Source organism: Drepanopeziza brunnea, assembly GCF_022702325.1.
Source record: "Drepanopeziza brunnea f. sp. 'multigermtubi' strain 214-2 chromosome Unknown ctg19, whole genome shotgun sequence".
NCBI lineage: Eukaryota > Fungi > Ascomycota > Leotiomycetes > Helotiales > Drepanopezizaceae > Drepanopeziza > Drepanopeziza brunnea.
In genome coordinates, this window is record NW_027094082.1 from 894,891 (window position 1) to 919,777 (window position 24,887).

Consider the following 24,887-nt stretch of genomic DNA (forward strand, 5'->3'; position numbering starts at 1 on the left):
AACCAACAGAGCGGATACCCTATATGTTTCTGCACGTCGCCCAACACCAGAAACTCCTCTAGTGAAATCCGTTATTCCACACAGAAAATGCCAAAGTCATCCATCACATATCTCAACAAAAGTAATTCTCATGCAACACCACACTCCTTGCTCCAAAAAGCCTTGCTGGAGTTTTCCCATCATCGGCGTGCTTTCGTCGCTTTCTTGCACTTCCAGAATTTGAATTTCTTGCGTCCCTTCTGCGAGTCCACGTTCAGTTGCTGTTGTGTTTGGCTTTGCATCAACGGGTGGAACTCTCTGCTGAAGCCATGCTCGTTAAAGCTTCCATCATAGCTTTCGGGTAATCGTAAACCCTCGATTGGCACCATCATGGTCCGAGCTGTGTCTGCTCGTTGCTGCTGCAAGTTTCCGTTGTACGATAAGGGAGGCGGACGATGAGCAAGTGCTGCTACACTCGTGTGGCTAGCGTAGGTCGTACCAGTGTTCGGCCGATGCTCGTGAAGTGAGGGTCGAAGGTAGATACGCCCATCTGTCTGCACCGGAGCTCTCAGATTCGGAGAACTGATCATCCTCCGCGCGTTGATCTGGCCTGGCACATGGAACCGAGCGAGATTCTTTACCGAACCAATCCCACTATCACTTCTAAGGTTCATGTTCAATGCTGCGAAGTTCTTATGGCGCAACACCTCTGCTCTTGCCATTGGCATCACCAGATCAAGGTTCTCCACGAAGACCTCGTCAAAGAAGGCGAGCAGTGCATCGACGTCGGAGATGGTCGTCATGGCTCCAATACTGGCTCTGGCAACACCCATTGGTTTTCCGTTAATCACCTCGACATGGCGGTCTCCGCAACGGTGACCTGCAGACCAGGCACGCTTGAATTGCCATGGCTCCATCTGAAGATAACTCGCAATCCCACCAGGGTTACATAGACCGCCAGCTCGCAGATATATTGCTCGTTCATTGGCCTTGCTCTCTACCTCAGAGTGGCCGACGAATGTTCCGTCAGCCTTCAAGACACTGAAAGCGAGCGTGGCTCCTTGCGTCTTCGCGTCACCATAAGCTGATCTCTCCGGGTCGTAGTAGACTCTGAAGAGAGGATTGCCGTTGTAGTGGGTCAGCTGGTTCATGCCATGGAAAAGGCGATGAATGAGGAAGCAGGTGTGTTGCGAGACATTGATCATCGAGCCGTAAAGTTTACGATGTACCCCAATGGCACAGCCCAATGCGATGATGCTGTGGAAAGGGAGAGTGCCATCTTCCAGTCCGTCATGCAGGTTTGCATCTCTTCGCTGTACTGTAGCCTCGTGCATCACGGTCAAAGCGTTCACCTTGGTGTAAGTCAGTCGCATGTCTACCAAGCAAAACCACAGGAATGGATGAGAAGGGGCAGAGCGGAGCGTTGGACATACCGTACCGCCACCAAAATACTTTCTCCACTTCATGATATGGCCGGAGTCCTTACGGATAATCAAAGCTCCAAGGTCAGGAAAGCCAAATATCTTGTAGAAGGATACAGAGGTAAAGTCTGGTGCGGTGTCTGGATCGCTGAAGTCAAGCTGGGTCGTCATTGCCAGTGCGGCGGCGTCCAGGAGAGAGTAAGTATTCTGGTGTGATTGCAAATTGGATTGGCGAAGTCTTTGAGTCCATTCTAGTGGGAGGCGTCGTCCAGTCATGTTCGACTGACCTGGGTAGGCAAACAACGCGGGCAGAACCTCGGTGTTGTGCAGCTTTCCTGTCGGGCCAACCTTGCCATTCAAAAAATCCTCTACCTCATCATCACTAGTGAAGCAGTAATGATTTCCTTGGTCTGTCATCTCACGGATTCCAACAAGACTAGTGTGCGCATCTTTGTGATAGCCATACCAGAACGAAGGTGATCGTGGGTTGCTAGCCGCCAGGTCCTGGAAACCCTCAGCCACAAGCTTGATAGCTGCAGTTGCGTTTGCGGTGAATACGAGGTCGAAGTGCTCAGGATCTGCGCCGAAGAAAGAGAGTGCTTGGATGCGGATCGAGTCTACCAGGTGACCGGAGAGCATGGCTGGATCTGAGGCGGAGTGTGGATTGCCATACAGGTTGTGGATCATCTTCTGGGAGAAGTCTTCAATGAGGGACTTTGCATAGATTGTCGTGCCGCCATGATCAAGATACACCTTGCCTGCTGCGGGTCAGTATCAAGTGTTTCCTGACTATCTTTGGAGAAGGGAAGGCAGAGATGGACGGATGGAGGGAGGTTCTGACCTCTCATCATAGGGTACTCGACATCGCGAAACGCCTCGACATTCTCGTTGTAAGCCATTGCCAGAAAAAAATCAACAAAGGAGCCCGGAGGCGGCAGCAGCGCGCGTTGCTAGATGCAGATTCTGGACGGTGGACGGGTATCTCAGACCACCTGTGGTTGTTGTCAGAGACGTAAGATAATGTCCCTTGACTTCGGATGGGGTTGATGCGTATTGTGGGAGAACACGAGAAGACTTGTTTGGGTTGAAGAAAGACGAAGAATCCAGTCGCTGTTTAGTTTCTTTTCCCTTCAAGAGAAGACGCGTCTCGGGCCGGAATAACCTCAAGGAACAGCTTCCGAAGACCACCCAGAGGGCAGGAACGACCTTGTAACCTTGCTGGTAAGCCTCGTCTACTCAGCTACCCACCTACTCAGCTAATCAGCTACTCAGCTACTCACCAACTCAGCTACTCAGCTACTCAGCTACTCACCTACTCACATGGGACTTCTTTGTCCTCGGGGCGAAGAGTTACATGTATGTCGTGGATGGTAGTGGGAGTCGATGGTCAGTGATCACCAGCGGGTTTTTCTTGGGTGGGGGGAGGATCGAGATCAGGTGATGCCAACGATGCCAGCGAAGCGCATGGGAAGGAGAAGAGAAGTGCAAATACGAGTGTCAATGCAAAGAATCACAGGCGCGTCGACTTCACCTTTCGTTTAACTTATTCGTCAACTTGATGAATTGATGGAGTCTGCTATCGGGGAGAGGGCCAAATCAGAGGGCCAAGCCATCCATTCATATTCCTACAGGAGTCGGGCCACCAGAGACCACCAGAAGGGGATTCTTCTGTCATGGAATGGCCGTTTAGGGGCCATCCGCCTATCCGTTTAGTGCTGGTTGCAAGAGAATTTGGGAGTGAATCTGGGTGGCCGCCACCCGCCACGGCGTACATTCATCAGGGTGGATACATGCAGGGAAGGTTCGCTCGCGTTCCATTTTGTTTTTTCTTTTCCAGTATTTCCGTTTCACGGAGAGTGTCCAGAGTAAATTATATATTCTTTTTTCTCGTTCCATCTAATATATATGCCGGGTTCATTGGGAGCCGCTATAATCTACAAAGGGCCCCGTTCTTGTACTCTCACACGTGGACGGGCCAAGCGGGGGATCGAGGGTGGGGGGCATAGTCGGTAGAGCATTTGAATACATGGAGATGATTCAACCTCGTGTCTCGGGAGCCTGGCCGTTTGGAGCGAGATACGGCCCGTTAACATATTGCCTTGGAAGCACAATCATCCGAATGAAGGCATCTCCGCCGATCCGGTAGGAGATAACCTCATCGCGAAGTCAGCAGAGGTAGCGTTGAAGAATGGGCGGAAGGGAACCTCTATATAGGTGGCGGATTTCATTGTCGAGAGGGCTGCATGGACACGGCGCTGAGAGGGATCTCGCGCCTTTCTCCCGCCCCCATGAGAAAGACGATCTGGTCAAATTTGAAGTCGTACATAGCCTCACCAAGCGACCGTCGCATCTCGACGCGGGATCCCTATATTTATATTAAAAACTGAACGTCAGGTGAGATCCTCTCCTGGTGAGAGTGCAGCCAATCAGCCATTAGATCCCACGAGGGGGTTTATGAGCAGAATTTGACAGTAAACAAAGAAGCGAGAGATCGCTTAGCACCAATGCCAGCATCTCCTTCTCCCCGCATTATGATTGCCGGAGCACGTCTCTGCTAAAGAATTCACTATGTACTCATGACCTATTATTTCTCATAACGAAGATACTCTCACAAAAATCCCTTGTTACTTTATTTCAAATGGCTGTTAGACAGTCGTGTATATCATATGCACCATCGACGTCTCCACATAGTGGTCCCTCTGGCTAACATCCCACATCGCATCTTTCTAACAGTACCCAACAGACAGAAACAATCGTCAGTACTCAAGCGATCACCAATGCTACCGAATAAATGCTCATCTATCGATATCCAGAGCCTCAAACCTCAAGCCAAGCCCCTTGATAAAACCTTGCCATGGCCCCGAATATATGCACAGTACCTAGGAAACAGATACACCTACCGGCTTGCACTCACGCCTCAATTTCCACTAGCACGTAGGCCTGATAATATATCGAGGTATGTACCAGGCTCTGGTGTTCTTCCTGCCAATTCCTTCCGAGCAATATTCCGGCCTCCCCTTTCCTCCCAGCTTCTGGAAGAAGAACTCTTATTCCATTAGGGAGCGTATTTGTAGAAGGGATACCTGGTGAAAAGGGCTTTGTTGCGCGTATACAGCAGGTCTAAACAATCCACGAGAGAAGAAGAAGAAGAAGAAGAAGAAGAAGAAGAAGAAGAAGAAGAAGAAGAAGAAAAAGAAGAAGAAAAAGAAGAAAAGAGTGCTACTTAATTCCACCTCCACGTCCGCTATGTATGCCAGCCAACACAAGTACTCAGTCCATCCAGGCCGCTCTTCTCAGCCAATTTTCTTCGCAATTTTTCTTCCATTGGCAAGTTCGCAAATTCAATTGAAAAGAAGTAACAGCCATCTATCCCTTTCGCCAACGATACGATAAAAACTCAGCATCAGTGCCATCAATCAATCAATCAACCAATATACACACCGCAGATACGCACAGCCCACCCCAAAGTCCATCCGTCCGTCCATCACACAAGAACACTTTCAAGCCAGCGAACTACAAGCAGGAGAGAAAGGAATCGATAGGTAGCGAGAGGTATAGATAAATAAATGCACCTATAAACAGACGAGGCGTTTCCATATAGCTTGCTATCTGCTTGCCTGCTTGCTATCTAGCTAGCTAGATCGCATTTCTCAGACCGACCCCGACCTGATAAAAAGAAAATAAAATGAAATGAAAACAGGAAGTAACAATTATATAAACAATAACACCCATGAAGTATCAAGTACGTGATGAGTGATAGAAGCTAGCTTTCGATATGGTGTTATTTAAAATAGGAATTAAGCCCTGCGAAAGGTGTCTGTCCAGTCGCGTATACTGACTGTACTTGGTTGCATTTCATGTTTTAGTATACCAAGCTGTAAATGGAAAACTGGTTACCTACTTCGGACCAATCGACGAACCCAAGTTGGGCCGTGGGAACGGTCGGTCATCTTCAAAGCCTGGCCTGGTAGTAGTTGGAATGGATGAATGTCTGCTTGGTCCTCTTACTCGGTAGCGCGCGCAGGCTGCCGGCTGCCTTCTTGCCTACAGTGCAAGCACACCGGGCCCAAGAAGCCTTGAGGTTAGAGCTTCAGAACATGTCAACATACCCAAACGTATCTGGTTATCCGTAGCTCCGCTCCAACCCAGAGGAAAAGAGTGGGACAGACAATTGGACATGTTTGATATCTTCCTTTTTTCTTTTTTCTTTTTTTTGATTTCTCTTTTTTTTGGCTTTCATCTTCATCAGCCAGCACCAAGGCAGCTTTCTTCCCTGTGTCACGTATCCCAGTGGCCGTCCCAGATACATGGCCCTTCGTCCATAGGCTTTTCATGCCATGTCGACTTTCAACATCCTCCATCCATCCATCCACTGTGCTACGATGCCAATCCACTTTCAAGATGGTTTCCGGCTCAGCTGCAATAGCCGCAATATCTGCGATGATCCGTCCAAGAAGGGAGGAGGTATGTGTTTCCGCACGTAGCTCTCATGCACGAAATCCATCGTTTCATCCGGTATCAATCGCACTGAATAAGTATTGTTCTCTCCCTCCCCTCCCTTCCCATCATCTACTTCCTCCCAGGGCCCTGCGTGAACCACCATCCCACTATCGCGGCGCCAGTGACCAGTGCCACGACCAGGAGCGTAATGACCATGCAGACGTACCGGCAATTGCGCTTCTTCTGGTGCTGCTGAGCGAGCCAGTCGTTGGGACTGGTACGCACGCACGCATTAGCTTCCATCCTCCCACCACCCCCCCGAGATCCCAAACACCGCCACCGCCGGATGCTGCCAACGGTGGAGAGGCAGGCAGGCATAGACTGGGAGGGTATAGACGTACTCCGACCTCTTCCTCAACTCAATCGTACTCGTAGAATCGTTCCTCCCGCCCTCCAGGTCCGCATTCTCCGCCTCGCGCACCGCAACCGAGAAGCGTTTCCAGAAGATGGGATCGCCTGCTGCTGTCGGCGGAGCTTGCGAGATGGGGCGTGTGAGGTGTACCTTTCCGAGCGGCGAGGGCCGCTTGACGTACGGCTCTCTGCGTGGCTTGCCCATCTCTCTGCGGTCGGCGGGTTCCTGGTCGAGGAATACGCATCCAAGAGGGATGTTTGAGTGCCGTGAGTGTTTTGGGAGCGGGCTCGTACAGTCGGGTCCGATAGGCGGTTTATCGTCGCTGCGTTGCTCTGTGTTGTTTCGTTGTAGATCGAGATGGGTCGGGACCAAAGAGCGCAGGCAGGCTGCGATTCTCTTCTCAGTCAAGAGCTTTGTTTGGTTTACAGGTAACAATGGATTGTTCCCGGTAGTTCGTTTTGTTGAAGAAGACCATCAATCAACCAGACAATCGATTAGGTGCGTGAATCAACGCGAGTACTAGATGAACAAACTCGGAAGTCAAAATAAGAAGTAAGAGGCGTTCTTTCCTCCCTTCTATTCTCTCCTCTCCCCGCAGTATACAGAAGAGTAGATGATGAGAGCACAAGTGACACGATTCAAAAACCACAGAAAGAAGATGAGCATGCGAAAGAAAATTCAACGCCCACCATATAAACCTACCTTTTTTTTTTCCTTCTTCATCTTCTTCTTTTCTTCTTCTTCCTCTTCCTCTTCCTCACCAGAGTACTCACTTCGGATTCGCAAACCCCATCCCCATCCCCCATCCCCGATCCTTGAGCGCACTTGCATTACTTTACGTTATGAAGGGGCACCTGAGAGGCCGCGGTCGACACATCCAGATTGGGGAAGAACGGGTGGATACCCATCCATCTATACCTACCTGTATTCTCCAGGTTGCGTTAGTAGTACTCGTCCCGACCTACCGAGAAACCTACAATATGCACCCAGAAAGGAAGGGAAAGCAAAAGCAAAGCAAAAACTTTTCCGGAGAAGAATGTCAAAAAATGTTTCACGGCGCCGGAGATTAGCTGCCGGATGGGGCCGAGTTGGCTACGATCTAGAGCGCGCGTTGATTGTGAGTAACGCAGGTACGCAGCCCGTACAGGATCCAAGATCGGATTTATTCATTCCTCGTAGACCGTCTCCGTGTAGTCTTCAGTCCTCTCTGTTAACGATCTTCTAGAAGGCTGCGTGGAATGCATGATTATAGTACGTAAGAGTTTTGTTCGGTTCGGCTAAAGGCTTGTTTGTGTGCTTTGTTTTGCTTGTTTTGCTTGCAGAAAAGGCGAGCCGAGCCCGGAAGCAAATCCCGTAACGGGATCTGTCTCACAAATAACCGTTTACATATGTAAAGTGAGACAACGTCGTACCGAATCGCTGATATACCGACACTGTAAGGGACCAATCCCCCTCCGATTCATCAATCATCTGTGTAGTACCTCCGAAGTACTTCGTACCGCTCATACACACGTCCCCAGATCAGATTCTCCACTCGATTCCAACCCACCATGGGGAGCGCCGAGTTGCTGCCACTCCCGTACTGGCAAGTCAACGTGCCCCCCTCCGAACGCACAGATGAATGTCCCGTCTTCCTCCGGGATCTGAAGCCCAGTACGTCGATCGATCGAGTCCCCCCCCACTCCCCCACGCTCGTTCAAGTGTGTGTTCAAGTGTTCGACTGGTCAAGCGAGCCTGGTACTAACATAACATAAACAAACCCACCTCGCTAAAGCCGCGCTCATAAACCACCCCCTTTCCAACCCAATGTCATCAATCCCCAAATATACTCCCAATAGCCCAATAGCCCTCATATCCACACCATCCATCCATCCATCCATCCATTCAACCCATTCAGCTCCCAACCCCAACCCCTAACCCCAAACCCCAAATCCAAATCCACCAAAACAACCAAAAAATCACGCTCACCTCCCCTCCCCCAAACAGAAGACATCCTCATCCTCTCCACCCCCGACTCCCAATACCAGCGCCTCACCTGGCCCCAAGTCCAATCCATCACCGCCTCCAACGCCCTCGCCGCCTTCCAGCGCGTCCCGTCCGACCTCCGCCGCTACCTGGCCTACAGCCACGCCCTGCAGCAGACCCATGGCAGCGTCATGAACTTTGTGGTCCGCGAGCGCCTAGGCTGGGCCTTGCCCGTCGTGGCCGAGGGCGGCGGCGGCGGCGTCGCGCCGTTCGAGAGGGAGGGCGACGTGAAGATCTTGTGGAATGATTGGCCGTACGGGGTTGATGAGAGGATTGTGCATTTGTAGGTATTTTTTTTTTTTTTCTTGCTGCTGCTGGTTTTTCTCTTTTCTCTTTTTTACACCCGGGTGGGGGAAAGCGGGGCGGGAAGACAGAGAGAGAGAGAGAGCAGGGCCTAGCTAGATGCTTTGAGCGACATTCAAAACTAGAATTGCATTTATACAGACTAGGGTCACTCACTGACCTGGCTTTTCATCTAGGGTGGTATGGACGAAGTTCGAGCTGGAAGATGACCCCCAGACAGACGATCTGACCGACGAGGCGAGGTGTGCGCTCCAGGGCTTCGTTCAGAGGACCTTTGTGGATGTGCTTGGGAAGGAGAATGTAAGTCAAAGCCCCTGCTGCGCTGCGCTATGCTATGTTATGCTATGCTATGCTAAGCAAATACGTGCTTACATGTGGGGAATGGGTTGAAGGTGATCTGGTTCAAGAACTGGAGGGCTTTGAAGTCAATCCATTCGGTCGAGCACTTCCACGTCATGCTTTACGATCCCGACCCGGAATTTGTCAGGAGGATTACGAATGGTGACGTGCCGTTGAGCAGGAAAGTATGAAAGAAGTCAGCGATAGAATGTTGTTTACAGAGAGACGACATAGACGGTACGCAGAAGGGGAGATGTGGCGTTAGAAATGGGCTAGAGGCGTTACTGAGTAAAAATTGACAACGGTAGATACCAATGAGAATGATCAAACTCACAGGTGCAAAGAACAGCGGAAAAGATAAGGTGAGAATTTTGGTTTAGCGCTAACAATTATTTGACATACTGAGTCCACAATAAACCAAGCCCTTTGGCAATTAGCCCAGTACACGTCTGAAACGCCTCGCTTATGGTATCATGGCAGAAAAAATAACTGGTTCCCATGTTCAGAACTCCATGGGGACGCCTAAGCCCTCTTCCTGCTCGCGCCTGAAGTTCTCATGCTCTTGTCTTTCGCGCCTCTCATGCTCCTCTCTGATCTCGTCGTCCTTAGATTCTTTCATCCCACACAGATCGGGTGGTATGTTCTGGAGTTGCACGCTCGGAGCGATTCCAACAAACTGGAGTTGTTCCTTGATCGAGTTTATGATGTCTCGGATCTTCTTCTCGGTGTTCTTGTTGGGACGAGGATCTCCAAGGACCTGGTCAAGCGTAGGGAATATTGTCTCGTGGCGGAAGTGAGATCGGTAAGGTGTATGTAAAGGTATAATGGGGTTCAGCCCACATTCAATGGCAATGCTGGTTTCGTTTGTCCACGCTCTTGCTACATTCCTTGGAGTGTAGCCGCCCCCACCAACTAGCAAGAGTGGAACCTTTTTGGCCTTACAAAATTTGATACATTCTCCATGGCCCTCGACTTGAACGTTGAACCGGCCTAGACGATCACCTGCCAGTGAGTCGGCACCGCACTGAAGGACAATTGCCTCGGGTTGGAACCTGTCCATACACTCCTGAACAACGGTTTTGAAGAGGTAGATGTATTGTTCGTCATTGATACCGTCCAGAAGAGGGACATTGACCGCGTGATGAGCACCTGGGTTGCGTTCATCGGTTGGACCAGTCCGGTCAAGGTCACCAGTGCCCGGAAAGAAATTCATTCCCTCGTATTTGTGAATCGAAAGTGTCATGACCCGATCGGTAGACCAGAAAGCTTCTTCCACACCATCCCCGTGATGAAGATCGATATCGATATACAGGACCCTCTGAAATGTCCGAAGTAACTGCAATATGGCAAGGGTGATATCATTCACGTAGCAAAAGCCCGAGGCCTCGGCTTTCTTAGCATGGTGCAATCCGCCAGACCAGTTGATGGCAATGTCTGATTCCCAGTTACAGAGTTTACGAGCTGCATCGATTGAGGCCCCCGCGTACATGGAGCAGTAATTGAAAAGCCCTTCGAAAATTGGGCAATCCGTCCCACCAAGACTGAAATCTTTTGGTGTGTCATCATCTGGCAAGACTACCTTCGCTGTCTTGAGATAGTCCAGGTAATCTTCGCTATGAAAGTCTTCCAATTCTTCTCTGGTGGCCTGGCGCGAGACATAGGTATCCATTGCGGCATGCATCCCATATGACATGACCAGGCTCTTTGCCAGAGTTAGACGCCAGGGCTTCATAGGATGAGAATGCCCAAAGTGGTGCTTCTCGATATCTGGATTTGAGTGCCAGGAAACCGTTGTTCCTTTTGGCTTAACAATACCATTTTCCCATATTTGTTGTTTTACTTTCGCCAGAAGATTCGCATTGTGGCGATCTCCGTTTTGATTGAGCGGCTCCCAGTATTCTTGGACAATGCCATTCGAGGAGGGGACCATTGTCCTGGCGAGTTAAGCCCGTCCAAGACGATTTGAAGTCCTTTAAAGTCTACTAATTCCCGGGGTATCAGAGTTTCGGCGCGGAATTCTTCGTCGAGTAGTATGCGGCGGTCGATAGATCTCACATGCAGCGAGGGTGAGATTCTCTCAGAGATCGTTGAGGGCTATTAGCTAGGGACAGTAGTAGCAGATTTCCCTCACAGGTACAGGAGATCCACCGACGTTGCGAGTCCACGAGAGCGCGGTAGTATGGAGAGCGTGCCTGGAGCTTGGCAATATACGGTTGCAAGCTGGTTTCGACGGCGACGGAGACGGCGAAGGGAGTATCGAGCACCGTAAGAATATGCTAAACTTGTGTGCTTACATATTCCGGAGGCATTTAAAGATCGGAACAATATACCGTGAGAGTCAAGGGCGATGGGAATGGCGATGCCGAGCTTGATGTCGAGTTCGAGATGAAGTAGTTGAAGAGGCTCTGCTTAGCGCAAGGCTGACTGACCCACTTTATGGCGATACTGATAATCCAGATACCTCAGATATCGCTTCTCGGCGGCATCAACAAAACCCATTCCCTTCCCCCTTCCCCCTTCCCCCACCCAGCCACCCCTACCGTCGACTCGCTCGTAAAGTAACCGCAGAGGGAAAGCCTGGAGGAGTCGCATCGTCTACGGGAAATCTTCTCGAGGTGAGCACACGACCTGCGACACCTTTACATCCTGCTTGATCAGTCTGATCAGTCTGCCCTGCCCTACTTTGCCTTGCCGCATCGTAACGAGGCATCGAATTGCCATTAACAACCATGCCCAGAGACGATCTTTCCATCGACGGCTTCAGCGACATCAGCTTCATGGCTCACCCAGAACACAAGAAGCTGGATGCCACGGAGGTACTCGAGGATTTTACTCACGTCGCGGGCAACTGGCACAATGAGCTCGCGCATATCCAAGAGGAGATTGCACACAAGGACGCTCAGGCTTTGGAGTGCACGGCGACAATTGCCAAAAATGACGCCCTCATCCAGAAGTGGATTCGTAGTCACGGAAGCCATGTCCCAAACCCTAAAGAAGAACAGCTGCAGAGTATCATTAGGGAGAATTTCGACAAGGCCGAGTTGTTAACGAATGAGAAGGTAGCGTTGGCCATCAAATCAAAGACGCTGATGTTGAAACATTTGAAATGGCTCGATACGCATATTGAAGATCTGGTGGAAAGAGGAGAGATCCCATACGACAGCGAGCTTGCCGCGATCCTACAGCCTCAAACTTCCCGGCAGTCAGCTTCAAGTGTCGATCATAGTGTCGCTGCAGTGCCCCCTACTCGACACGCCAATCAGTACCCGATAAAAAATACGATCCCTACGCATATGCAGGCTCAGCAGAACAATGCCGTGTCATCATCGGCTCCCGGAACGCCTAATAACGCAGCGCTCCAACAACGAAACCGTGAGTCCTATTCCGGTGCCAACAATAAGCGACCAAGGTTGACTGGGACTGGTCCTTTAGGACTTCACCCGCCTAACAGCAGTCTTCTGCCAAACCGTGCTTCGTCTAATGTTCCAGGTACTCCAGGGAGAGGTGCTACACCAGTCGCGGTGTCGGCCAGAGCAGGAAGCGCAGGCCCACGAGCAATGCAGAAGAGTACCAAAAAGGTGGCTCCACAAGGGAGCAGGCAGAGTGGACAACCCAGAAAGTCATTGAAAAAATCTGGTCTGGCGCGCATCAGACGACCCGGGCCCAAGAATTCGGCGTCTTTGGTGGATAGCGAAGGAGCTTCGGGCTCTGAGGAGGAGGGTGATGTTGGTACGCCACCAAGACGCAAAGATGCCGACGGAGATGAAGAGATGGGAGATTTGGACGAAGAAGAGGGGGGTGATACTAACAAATACTGCACCTGCCAGAGTATCAGCTACGGCGACATGGTTGCTTGTGACAACATGCAATGCCCGTACGAATGGTTTCATTGGAACTGTGTTGGTCTCCAGAGCGAGCCTGTGGGTCTTTGGATCTGTCCAGTTTGTAAAGCCAACGGATTTGTGACGGATAAAGCTGAGTGATTGGATTTGGTGTTTGAGCATTAGCATGGCGTTCTGGGTGGAAACGAGGGCAGCATTGGAGTCGATTTCGGCATGATCAAGGGACAAAACGAGGTGCAAAAACTCTGGTAGGACTCGATACGGACGGGATACGGACGGTTATTGCTAAAGTGGCATTGCATTAGGCTTTTCTGCCAGTTACCCCTGCGAGGTATTTCACAGGTTGTTAACTATCTCACATCGGATGAAGAGGGCCAGTCATGGCTTGCTCGTGTGATATCTTTAGCAGATGCAGAATTAACAGGGAAAAGAAGAAAAATCTGAACGACAAGTGCTGACCTCAATCTACATGACGTCTGGGATGTGAATAAAAGAGTGGTCGCGTGGAATTCTTGGCCCGTCTGCAAGGGAAGAAGTGCACCAAAGGGCTGCGGTAGGATTGTGAATAGTTATTGATAACGGAACCTACTTGTACATACAAACGCATGAGTATAGCTCGTAATACATGCCTACAAATGGGATGACGCTTGCAAACCGTTTGCAGAGAAGTCGTGATAGCTGGAAGCTTGCAAACCTTTCGCTGTGCATCTTCTTTACTGAATGATGTTCGACTTCTTCTTTCTACTCCAGGACTCAACCGAGCCAGCTTAACGAGGAAGGTACTGGTACTGGTACTGATACTGGTACTGGTAGCTCCAAGGCCCGCTCGCAGGTACTCTACCTATCTCTCTCTCCTCTCTCATCTCGACACTAAGCTTCGCAACGGCCCGACCCGTGACCCATCGACATCATCTTTGCACCTTGTTTGACTTCTCGCACTATTTCATCTCTTCTATCTCATCCCATCTCATCCCATCTCATCCCATCCCATCCCATCTCAACCCATCTCAACTCATCTCAACTCATCTCACAACCCCTTAAGCCATCAAAAATGCCACCCCCCCTCCTCACCCCACACGCCCTCACCACCCTCTCAGGAGACCCCCACACCCTCATCCGCCTCACCCACCTTCGCACCACGCTCCCCATCAGCACCGACGCCTGGGGCCGCCCCTCCATCTCCGCCTCAATCCCGCAGCCGGTGCTCTTGTCCTGCGCCCTGTCCCTGCGCCACCCGTTCACCACCGCCTCGAGCAGCGACACCGTCGCCGCCAGCACGGTGCACTACGGAACGCTGAGCAAAGCCATCTTAGCGGCCTGCGAGGCGTTCAGGCTGAGCGGGGAGGGGACGGAGAAGGGGATGGGGATGCGGGACCTGGTGGCGTGGGTGTTGTTCCGGCTCACGGGGCAGCATATCCTGGCTGCTCCTGAGGCTCCTCAAGGCGAGCACGGGAGTGGAAACGGAAACGGCGATGAGAATGGGAACGAGGAGAGAGTAGAGCCACTGCTCAAGCCGAGCTCGTTGAAACTACTCGAGCTGGAGGTTTCGCTGCCGAAGGCCTCGCTCTTGGGCAGCGGCGTCAGCTTGACGGGGAGTGTCGCGTACGGCGGCGACCAGGGCGGGGGGGAGCAGCAGCCGAGCGCTTTTTCCATGGTGCTGAAGCTCCATGAGCTGCGAGTGCCGACGCTGGTGGGTGTGAATGCGTGTGAGCGCCTCGCAAAGCAGATGGTGTATGTGGGTATCGAGATGCAGAGGTGGGACTGGCCCGACGAGGATGGGTATGCGCGACTAGAGGAAGTTGTTGTCAAGGTAATGTCCAATGTTTCATTTTCGATTTCATTTCCCACTTTCAGTTTCGAGCTGGAATTCACGTTCTGCTTCTGCTCCTGTTCAGGGCGAACCGAACAGATGCAGATAAGTCCCTGGCCTGAGAAGCTTCGCGAGGAGAGTAGCGAGGAGACAGCGGAGAAGAAGATGAGAGTCTGTCTGTCTATCTATCTACAACGGCTAACGAAAACACCCCTACCCCCCTTCCAAAACCCACAGTCAACAGAAGAATCCAGCTTCCAAACCCTCGAAGCCCTCGCCGAACACCTCATCACGCGCCTCATCCGCTACATCGTAATCCCCCACCTCCTCACCTCCCTCCCGCACTCAACCCCAACCCCAGCTCAAACTCCAACTCCCAGCTCCACGGCCCCCCCGGGGAGGACCTACCCGCGCATCAAGATCGCGCTGTCCAAGCCGACGGCGGTCACGTTCGCTGATGCGCCGACGGTCGAGATGGCCGTTGACGCCGATCCGGGCGCGAGCGAGATTGCGGCGAGGGTCTGGGGGGAAGTGGGCGGGGAGGGGGGAGGAAGGTGCCGTTTCCGTTGATGGGGAGGCTGGATGAGTGGATTGAGAGGGAGGGGGGTGCAGGGAGGGTTAATGGGTAGACGGGCAGGCATGATCTACGGGGTTGAAGTAAGCTTGCTTGGGTTCGGGAGGAGAGATGGGGAGGGGGGTTTGCAAGGGCAAGGAAGGAAGATTGTTGCAGCTCGCAGAAGGCTGATCACATGTGGCGGGCACACTGCCATGCACCCACCGAGCATCTCTCTCGGTTAACGCGAAAAGGGGGGAGATCATGCACGAGCTAAGCGAAACAATGATCAACAAAAAGAAGAATTCTTGAGATACTCATTAATCATCTGCCGACATTATTCATCGAGAGACCCCCATTAATACATTTTCTCGCCTCGCCATTGAACTCCATGCTATGTATGCCAACTAACCCCACCAAGATGACATCCCTCGTCGTCACCCCCGATACTTCACAATCTCTGCGGGCTCTGAGCCCCCGGCATAACAGTCTCCCTCGTATGCTCTGCCTCACTCACCAATTCCTCTCTCCTCATCTGGTACGACTTCATGCCCACAAACGAACACAGCGCTACTCCGACCACCAGAGCACTTCCCAGCAGGATCAGGTTCACCGGGATCGGATCCCCATTAAACACCTTGTGCAGCAGCGCATCCAGGCCACTCTGGCTGAAATTGAACAGGCCGGCCAGACAGATCGTCAGGCCGTACACCGTGCCGAAGGTCCGGAAGCCGAAGACCTTGGCGGCGAAGTCGGAGATGGCGGTATAGTAGAAGGGCCGGTAGAGGACGAAGAGCGAGATGTTGGCGTACGCGGCCCACGTGTACGGCAGGCAGCCGAGGACGCCGATGGCGGTGGCGATGCTGACGAGGGTAGACAGCACGGTGACGGTGCTGGTGCTGTCGAGCACCACCCCGATGAACGGGATGGACAGGATCCCGCCCACGGGCAGTGCCACGTCGAAGAAGGTGTTGATTTCCACCGCCTTGGCGTACGAGCCGAGGATGTACTCGTACTGTGGGCGAATGGTGGCGACGAAGTAGTTGATGCGCGTCATCTGGATCATGGTGAAGAGGGTGACGAGCACGAACCAGGGCGAGCAGATCTGCTGCAGCACGGTGGCGCCGTGCATGGCGCCGTAGACGCCTGAGATCTGGTTCTTGTGCTCCTCTTGCCTGACAAGCTTCGCACCTGATTTTGAGCCGAGCAGGTCAGTGATCTCGGAGACGACGGATTGGCGGTGCTGACGGGATTCTTCGCGCAGGAGGGCGGTATTCTCGTCGACTTGGTCGTCGTAGATAATGTCTTCCTGTTCTTCTACTTGCTTTCGGAGCTCGCCGACTGTTTTGTAGGATGCCGTGGGCATGATGAAGACCTGCGCGACTAGGATGAATACCGGGACCACCAGATACAGGAGGAAGAACTTGTTCAGCTTGAGTGCTCCCTCGCTCCACTGGTACACCATACGGTATACAAGGAATATAGCGCTGGAAGAATCAAAAGCGCCCGTCAACAGAGCCAATATCAAGCCCGAGTTTTTCGGGAAAGCATTCGACAGCTGAAACGACGAAATGAAGACAAACGGGCCCCCAAGGGCCAGGAAGAGATAGCCGGGTATGTATCCGTCAAAAGGTAGCTGCGACGCAAATGCGAACAACAGGGCTCCAATCGCGAGCACAATGCTACCGATGATGCCGCAGACTCGAGGGCCGGCCGCGTCGAGGACCGCCCCGACGGGGAGAGCGGCAACGTTGGTGACCACAGCGGCCACTGTGAACATCAGGTTCAGGTGTATCTCCTGCTCGTAGCATGTCCGAACATCGCGGTCGAGTTCGTCCTGGGTGCATCGTTCTCGGTAGATGCCCTCGCGGATAAGGACGGGCTTGAGAGCTGCGTATCCAAAGACAATACCGGCAGCGAATAGGCAGTATACCACTGCGATGGTCACCTGTACTGTTTGTGGTTCAAGTCAGCAGGCTATTCTCTCGCCGAATGAACATCTCAGTAGAGGAAATGTCGTCGACGTCGCATTGATGGGTGAGGGCCGGCAGTGACTTAAACATACATATCCTCTTCGACCGCGGAACCTCGAAAGCGGCAATGGGAGGAGGTATATGGTCTGCCACGAGCTCAGGTGCAGGTGGGGGATCCCAACTCCCAGGCAAGGGACTGAACGAGAGCTTGCGGTCTCTCGAGGACGGACTGTGCGAGCCCGAGCGGGCCCGCGGATGTGACGCTGGATATATCGACCCCAGCGATTCGATGGACGAGACTCTCTGCAACAAGGACATCTTGTTGATCTTCCGATTCGATTCAATTCGATTTAATTAGATCCGACTAGATTCAATCCAGTTCGTGTCAATCCAGTTCCTCCTTCTCCTCCTCCTCCTCTGGCCCGGGGTCGATGCTGTCTATATATACCCGGGCGAGCTGCGCTTTTCGTCGGTGCTGGTGACCACCAGGACCCGGTGGAGCTGGCAAAGCTTGTTGATGGATGCTGATACTGGATAGCGGGGTATGTGTATCTACCACAACGTAGAGTATATGTATTCGAGTTTCCGAGTTCTCTGAAACGACTTCTTACTTATGCAATGTTACTTTGAAAAGATATTGGTAGATGAGGTTTGCAAAACTGCCAATGCAGGAAAGAAACGAGAGAGGGTTCAGATGTAGAGCTCGAAACGAGAGGTAGGTAAGCGAAAGAAGACGAGAGGAGCATCGAGAGAAACAGAGAGAGAGAGAGAGACGCGATAAATACTGATAGAAGGATCCATACTAATCCCTGCTCGTGCCATGCAGCTGCCATCAGAGTTTTTTTTTATTTTGTTGGAGCCAGAGCACACAAGGAAACTCTGCTTTTTCGAAAGCTTCTGACAAACCCATTTTTCAAGATGTAGGGAGGGGGCGGAGTGATAAAAAATCTGTCTGGGTCTAAGAACACAAATTGCAGAATACTGCTTCCAAACCACTACAAAGCAATTTCATGGTATTCATGATCCACAAGTCTTTAAAATTACAACCATGGCCGCTTCTCAAAAAGACGGAACTCGTCAGGTGAAAAACTCGCCATCGTCCTGTGCACCAACGGCTGCTATAACAGAGACCAACCATCATTGCATACCACCCTCAATATTCTGCGCCATACCGTCTCCAAAGTCTCCGAGTCCCATGAACCCATTCATGAAGCTGTTATCACCAAAATATATGCTGTATTCGCCCACTCCGAGCGTCATACCCATAGCCTGCTCCAGCCCATCGCCCATCGAGTAGTTGAAGTCCATCATACCAAGCCTGGGATCAATCTGGCCACCCCCGTTCCCGTACGCCTGGTTCATAGGAAAGCTGTTATTGTACTGCAAGGTTTGCCAATCGTTAGATCCGGGGTAGTTGCTGATACTTCCGGAACGAGATTGGCCGCCGCTACCTGTAGCAACTTCACTCAAAAGTTGAAGAGAATTGTTGGCAGGGCTGTAGGCTGAGATTTGTCGTTGTTGCTGAACCTGGGAGTTATGGTTCGGCTCGACCGGCGCTTCTGTACTTGCATCGGCTACAGGGCCAGAGCGAGTGTCGTTTGAAGAACTGGTCGTAGTCTTCTCCTCGCGTTGACGATGGAACCAAGTCTTGAGCACCAAGAGAACCAGGAGGAACTTTTGCGAAGGACGTGACTTTTCTTCGAGGGCGGCTGCCATAAAGAGTGATACCAACCCATCCAGATATTGCTCCACCTTCATGTTGTCCTTGTTGATGACCTTGCCAAAGTTACTGTTCGGGTTGGCTGCCGCGAAATACATCTTGATCAAGACCACCACGGCATAGGCAACACGAACAAAGTTAGCGACTGGAAGACATCGGATGGTCTCGACATCAAAGCCCAGGAAGGTAGCGAATATGCCGTCAATGGACTTCAGGCAAACTGAGAGTGCTTTCACATGGGAAGAGCTGAGCTTCTGGTCATCACCCGAAGTATCTCTAAATGCGTCCGTGAAAGGCGGTTTAAACTCCTCAACATTATGGTCGACATGCATAGCAACCTCATGCATATAGAGGTTCACCACATGCTCTGTTATTTGTAGGCAGGCTGATCAAAATTAGTATGAAGCATCTCAGGTCGTACGACCTGACTTACAAGAATTAGCTCCTGGTGGGATTTGGTTGGACCACTCCTCGAGCTCGATTTCAAAGGCTGTCAAGGCATGTTGAACCGACGTGTCAGCCATGCTAACCTTAGCGCTTGGATCATCCATAGAGAAGCGGGTACCGATATCCTCTGCGATATGTTGACTCCTAATCCACTGGCAGAATGTTTTGTCAGAAGGCAAAGCATCAGGCGAAGTCTCTAGTACCTCGAGACATTCGGTCATGAAGGACGTCCATCGAACGAGGTTTGGTCGCCGAAGCCCCATGGATGCATTGCAGCAAAGGAAATAGCAAGAAAGCCAAGTGCGTCTTGACTCCAAGCTCTCCGGGTCTGGAAACGGAGTGCGGCGCCATGGATTGTCTCTGAAGAGACCAGCAACTTTGTTCTTTTGAAGCCTGCTCTTCTTATTCATCCCCATGTCGATTGCCATCACAGAGGCAATATGGATAAGCTGGTAGAATTTCAATTCTTCAAAATGCTCGGGAGGCCAGTACCAGAGACAGGAAACAATCAAAGCTTGAATTAACTCGAGGGTCTTGTCTCCACTGCAGATAATGCGATCCGCATAGATGCTCATGACTTCCTTTGTCAACAGACGTTGCTTCTCTGGATTCAGAACCCCTGCGCTAGCACTAAGAATGGCCAGGAAAAGGATGGGCTTGGTATTACGAATCTCAGCTGCTGTAGTGCCGGGAGGGAATACAACTGAAGGCATGTGCGGCGCCATCTTCTCCACATACCAATTGAACATCTTAGTGGCCTCCTCCACGGTGACAAGCCCTTTGTCAACAACATCTGTATACTCTTGGGTCGCCACGACCTTTTGAGTGCCGGCGTCCAAGGTGTGAAAGGTCCCAACTACCGGCTCAGATTGTCTCTGCGCGGCTGCACTCGCCGCGATATGGGAGTTTGAGGCAGCGGAGAAGGAATCGGCGTGCTTTCTCTTCTGACCAGCACCAACCATGGGTGGCGGAGGCGAAGATGTGCGAGGCTCGACTTCTGGAGCTCTTGGGTATACATGCCAATCATCTAGGCGCTCCTCTGGGCGGCCCGGGTCGTAGGGTGTTCCATATCCTCCATTTGTAATTTGCTGGTATAGGTTTTGTTCAGCTTGAGGTTGCCGCATTCCACCTGGATCAGCCAAAGCAGCTGCAGTTACAGCGCCTTGCGCCTGCAATGAAGCCGTCAATGCATTTATCTTCTTCTCGAGCTCTGCAACACGACTATCCGTCTTCTTCTGTCTCTTGCGAGTTGGTAGGGTTACGACGCAATTGCGATTTGCTTTGGCGCAACGCTTGCAAGGCGCGTCGGGGTTGTTTAGATCGGGCTCACATCGAACCTTCAGACCCCGACAAGCCTCGCATGCTCGAGACTTCTTTGAGTCGTTGGCATCATTATTGCCATCCTGCGAGCCACCAGTGTTATCCGGGTAGGCGCCCGTTGATTGAGGGGTTGTGTAGATTGGGATGTATGGAGAGCGACGCGCTTGATTAAGGGCTGGCTGCGCCTGCGAAGTTGAAGTGCTTTTTTGTGGCGATTGTTGTTGTTGTTCTTGTTGTAATGGTTGATGTTGTTGTTGATGTTGTTGTTGAACGAGAGCATTGGCGCTCGAGAGATCTCTGAGTCGGGGATCTATCGAGGCCATTTCCGTGGCGGATGTCGGTGGTCGGGAGGGATTGAAGCTCCGCGATTGTTTGATGGTTGTATTATTAATAAGATTTCTAGGATTTCTAAGGGTCGATCGTGATCGCGCTTAGCGCAGAGCTGCATTGAAAGCAAACCTTCACTCAAGCAGCCTACCTATTCTGTCTCACCCTCACTGAATGAGATAGGTAAATAAGCAAATACGAATTCCGTCTATCACAAAACGTAAGTAATTCGAACTTTCTAGACTTTAAGCTATTGAATCGGATGATTTCGAGGCTCAGCGGCCAGCTTTTGTAAGGTGTGACTAAGAATAGCAAGGGTGTGTGTATATAGCCAGGGCCTCCCTCACCCTTCTGTCATGGAATGAACAACTTGTAATATAATATACACTTAAAGGGGCGTTCTCAGACACTTGGAGAAATATGTAATTCCAGATGAACTACCTAGGTAGGTAATTTGTCTCATTCACAAGCACAAGCATGAGTACCGGTAATACTTAAATATACCCTATATACCCGATATACCCTATACGTAAGGTAGGTATTACATTCACGGATATCCCGGCCATACTCCTTACCTACCTTACCTTCCGTACCTAGGTACCTTGACCAAGCAAACATCCTTATCGGCCGATAAGCTTAATCCTCTCCACCTCACTCCACTATCCAGAGTCCAGAAAGACCGAGCATCACCCGATTGTCGGATGTGTGATTCACTCTTCACTCTTCACTCTCACTCTCTCTCTCACTCATCCTCGCCTCTTACAATCTTCTGGATCCACAGATATTTACAAGATTTCAACCTGCTCGGGAGTCCACAGTACTTTCGCATGTGCGAAAAGGCACTGACACGCCGTTGTCGCGATCGAATGAGATACACAAGGACTGCGTGGAGGAGCCTTGGGACTTGTTCCAGTAGGTCTGCTACGTATTATATACTTTGGGAAAATCAGATCTGACGGCTTTCGGTATGAACCGGCTGCCAAAGAACTGGAGCCGGCCGCCCTTCACTGGAAGGAGACTCGTAACAACTCGAGACCGCGTCGCCAAACATACCACAGGCTACAATTCTGCCCCCTCCACATTTAACCCTCGCCGCATAGGGTAGTGGCCTAATTTTCGGACACCAAATACTTGCTGCTTCAAGAGCAGCAGATACTAGAACCGAAACACAGTGTGAGGTCGATCGGAGCCACAGCTGGGTGCCCGCTGTGATTTGAATCTGGACTGGGTCCGTGGAATACCAAGAGGTCACCATCAGGATATTTTGCATAATACTCGCGGGGCAGTTCATGCCATATACCCGTGGATCCCACAATGAACTCTGCCAGAGTCTCGGCAACTGTTGCCAGCACAAGAGAGCGCCCTCTTCCGCCGCTTCCCATAGAGGAGCTGGAAGTTTCTGCTGCCGTGGACATTCCAGATAACACAGCGAGGTCACTAAGCAACCGAGAAGACCGAGAACACGGAGGAAGTAAGGAGGAAATATCCAGCCATGCTGCAGGAAATTCCATTGTTAAGTCTCGGGCAAATTCTGCCTCGGCGGCTGGAAGTAGAACGTCGACGGCTGCAGCTGCTTCTCTGGATGAAGGATCATTTCAGCCTGCCAGTTCTCAAAATCAGAGAAGCTCTGGCGGTAACTCAGTGACAGAGTCAAATGTACCCATAGGAGCTGCAAGTAACCCACCGGCCTACCAGGCTCAAGAGGACAGTCACTCCCAAGCCATAACACCGATTAGAGATGTAGATATCGAGACTAGGCCCCATGGAGGTTCTTCTGGATCGGACTCGCCTGGAGATACGCCTTTGCTATCTCGTACATCTATTCGTTACCGAAGGAGACCGCGGCTTGCCGGGCGAGCAAATAGTACCGAGCAGTCGCAAGTCCTTGTACCTAGATGGCAGCCAGATGCTGAAGTAACGCTGTGCCCTATTTGCAGAACACAGTTTAGTAAGTATTCTACAAACTCTTCCTCCTCCTTGGCGAATCCAGGGACTGATCGAAATAATAGGCTTCTTTGTGAGGAAACATCATTGCAGGTCAGTGCCCACCGTGGACAGTTGACGAGTTGTTCTGACTGATGCAGGAAATGTGGTCGAGTGGTTTGTGGGAGCTGTTCGCCGCATCGAATCACGATTCCACACCAATTCATTGTGCAACCTCCGTCAGAAGCGACATCTCCTACAAAATATCCCCGACCGGCACTCGATGCTGGCCGCGTTGGAAGCTTTACCGCCGTTGAGAACCTCGGGGGAGGAGAGCGTGTACGGCTCTGCAATCCATGTGTACCGGATCCGAACGTGGCTCCCCCTCAAGTTGCGGACAACCGACGACGGCCCTCGCATCAAGGCCATAGTCATTCTGAGGGCAACACCGCAACTTCCACAAATTCACCGTCGATACAATCAACTCAGATTCCAACGCTTCCGTCTACTTTTCCCAGAAGACCACGACAGCCAAGTAACTCGAGTCTTTTCGATCAAAGTAGATCGTCTTACACGGAGGGCAATCACAGCCGATTGGTGAGATCTGAAGAGTTGCACAATCGGTCTCGAAGCAATACAGTATGTTTTCTGGAAGCGTCCGAGGTACAACAACACTAATATCTCCCAGGTTGGGACTAATCGCGATACTTTCACTATGGTAAATGCAGTCCGTCGTTTTCTACAAAAAGTCAACCTTCTGACGAACTTCCTGCCTCACGGAGATTTTAGCCGGAACACGGATACCCCTACTAACAGAACTCAGAATTATCCCACTTCACAAACAGGCCACTCGGGAACAGGCGGCGGCTCCAGACAGCCACGAGCTCCACTCCCACGCCCAACGCCCGAGGCTCGCCCCCCTCTCAATGAAGAAGACGAATGCTGGGTCTGTCACAAAGAGCTTCCCTCCAAGTCACTCCCGAACTGGGAAACTGCTCGCCAAAACCACGTCATGAACTGCGTCCTCGAAGCTTCGACCAATACCAGTACTCAGCCATACCCTGCCGCCTCCAGCTCACGCACACCACCCGTTCAAATACCAACACCCAACACACCCGAAGGCCGTATGGTAGCCCGTGAAAGCGCCCATGCGGCAGTTATCCAAGCCGCTCAGTCCTCACACACGCCCCCGATGAGGAGAAGTGGATGCTTTCCCTACGTCGCAAGCGAGAAAGATTGCGTGGACGACGCCGAGTGCACGATCTGCATGGAGGAGTACCAAGTCGGCGATAAGATGGGAAGACTAGAGTGTTTCTGCCGCTTCCACTTGCATTGTATCCGCGACTGGTTTGTGCATCATCCCGGGCAGTGCCCGGTGCATCAGCACGGAGCGGGATACTAAACTCGGCCACCTCACTAAATTCCTGTGTCCGTGTATCGGGAATCACGAGTTGCAATATGGAGTTCGGGTGGATTAGGTTGAGCCGATCCTTGGGGATTTTGCGGATTCTATGTTTCTGGATCTCAGGTGTCTTATTTCTGTCTCCTACGGCGTTGTGATTTGGGAAGTAGGCATTGGGCATTGATTACTATTTAGGGTTTTCTACATATTGCGCTCGCTCGCTCGCTCGATACCATGGCCTTTTCTCTTCCTATTTCAAAGCCCCGGCACAAGAGAGGGAAAGAATAGACTCAAAATTCAAGCAATTGAACGTCCCACGCACAGTACACACTCAAACACAGACACACACACACACACTTTCATAGTCATCTAAAACCCCAGACCACCTCCTCCTGGCCTGGCTACATACACCTGCTGTCCAACCAGTGAATTTCTCACCCTCGACGCATATCTTTCTCTTTGGCTCCAGCAAAGTATAAAGGCTAGTCTTTCTTTAGTGTTTGTCAGGGATCGAGGCCCGGCGTTAGAGTTTCTAGATAAATAGCTTAGCTGACTCTTAGGCATGCTTTTGTGTTGGATGTTACAAAAAAAATAGTATTTGGAATATGGAAACCGCTCTGTTTGGGTTAGTCCTGAGACGAGGGGTTTGAC

The 24,887-nt window shown here is 51.4% G+C and overlaps 9 protein-coding genes across 9 annotated transcripts; 4 read left to right on the plus strand and 5 right to left on the minus strand.

The window, feature by feature from the left end:
- Positions 1–179: 179 nt before the first annotated feature.
- Positions 180–2,299, minus strand: L3040_009024 (uncharacterized protein; the record flags this gene model as incomplete). The annotated part of the gene is made up of 3 exons (XM_066155809.1): positions 180–1,331; positions 1,413–2,158; positions 2,242–2,299. The coding sequence occupies 3 exons, from the start codon at positions 2,297–2,299 to the stop codon at positions 180–182; spliced, it is 1,956 nt and encodes a 651-aa protein (XP_066010097.1).
- Positions 2,300–5,969: 3,670 nt separating this feature from the next.
- L3040_009025 (uncharacterized protein) lies at positions 5,970–6,456 on the minus strand (the record flags this gene model as incomplete). Its single annotated transcript, XM_007296161.1, has 2 exons — positions 5,970–6,114; positions 6,242–6,456. 2 exons carry the CDS (start codon positions 6,454–6,456, stop codon positions 5,970–5,972), a joined length of 360 nt encoding a protein of 119 aa, XP_007296223.1.
- Positions 6,457–7,802: 1,346 nt separating this feature from the next.
- On the plus strand, positions 7,803–9,110 carry L3040_009026 (uncharacterized protein; the record flags this gene model as incomplete). Its single annotated transcript, XM_066155810.1, has 4 exons — positions 7,803–7,905; positions 8,239–8,560; positions 8,757–8,880; positions 8,973–9,110. The coding sequence occupies 4 exons, from the start codon at positions 7,803–7,805 to the stop codon at positions 9,108–9,110; spliced, it is 687 nt and encodes a 228-aa protein (XP_066010098.1).
- A 311-nt stretch (positions 9,111–9,421) lies between these two features.
- On the minus strand, positions 9,422–10,849 carry L3040_009027 (uncharacterized protein; the record flags this gene model as incomplete). The annotated part of the gene is made up of 1 exon (XM_007297796.2): positions 9,422–10,849. The coding sequence occupies one exon, from the start codon at positions 10,847–10,849 to the stop codon at positions 9,422–9,424; it is 1,428 nt and encodes a 475-aa protein (XP_007297858.1).
- A 799-nt stretch (positions 10,850–11,648) lies between these two features.
- On the plus strand, positions 11,649–13,205 carry L3040_009028 (uncharacterized protein; the record flags this gene model as incomplete). The annotated part of the gene is made up of 4 exons (XM_066155811.1): positions 11,649–12,291; positions 12,352–12,767; positions 12,927–13,009; positions 13,067–13,205. 4 exons carry the CDS (start codon positions 11,649–11,651, stop codon positions 13,203–13,205), a joined length of 1,281 nt encoding a protein of 426 aa, XP_066010099.1.
- Positions 13,206–13,812: 607 nt separating this feature from the next.
- L3040_009029 (uncharacterized protein) lies at positions 13,813–15,141 on the plus strand (the record flags this gene model as incomplete). The annotated part of the gene is made up of 2 exons (XM_066155812.1): positions 13,813–14,571; positions 14,809–15,141. 2 exons carry the CDS (start codon positions 13,813–13,815, stop codon positions 15,139–15,141), a joined length of 1,092 nt encoding a protein of 363 aa, XP_066010100.1.
- A 434-nt stretch (positions 15,142–15,575) lies between these two features.
- On the minus strand, positions 15,576–17,415 carry L3040_009030 (uncharacterized protein; the record flags this gene model as incomplete). Its single annotated transcript, XM_007297793.2, has 2 exons — positions 15,576–17,077; positions 17,190–17,415. 2 exons carry the CDS (start codon positions 17,413–17,415, stop codon positions 15,576–15,578), a joined length of 1,728 nt encoding a protein of 575 aa, XP_007297855.1.
- Positions 17,416–18,234: 819 nt separating this feature from the next.
- On the minus strand, positions 18,235–20,907 carry L3040_009031 (uncharacterized protein; the record flags this gene model as incomplete). The annotated part of the gene is made up of 2 exons (XM_007297792.2): positions 18,235–19,202; positions 19,251–20,907. The coding sequence occupies 2 exons, from the start codon at positions 20,905–20,907 to the stop codon at positions 18,235–18,237; spliced, it is 2,625 nt and encodes an 874-aa protein (XP_007297854.2).
- A 1,318-nt stretch (positions 20,908–22,225) lies between these two features.
- On the plus strand, positions 22,226–24,236 carry L3040_009032 (uncharacterized protein; the record flags this gene model as incomplete). Its single annotated transcript, XM_066155813.1, has 5 exons — positions 22,226–22,859; positions 22,921–22,948; positions 22,996–23,473; positions 23,523–23,552; positions 23,658–24,236. 5 exons carry the CDS (start codon positions 22,226–22,228, stop codon positions 24,234–24,236), a joined length of 1,749 nt encoding a protein of 582 aa, XP_066010101.1.
- Between the last annotated feature and the right edge of the window lie 651 nt (positions 24,237–24,887).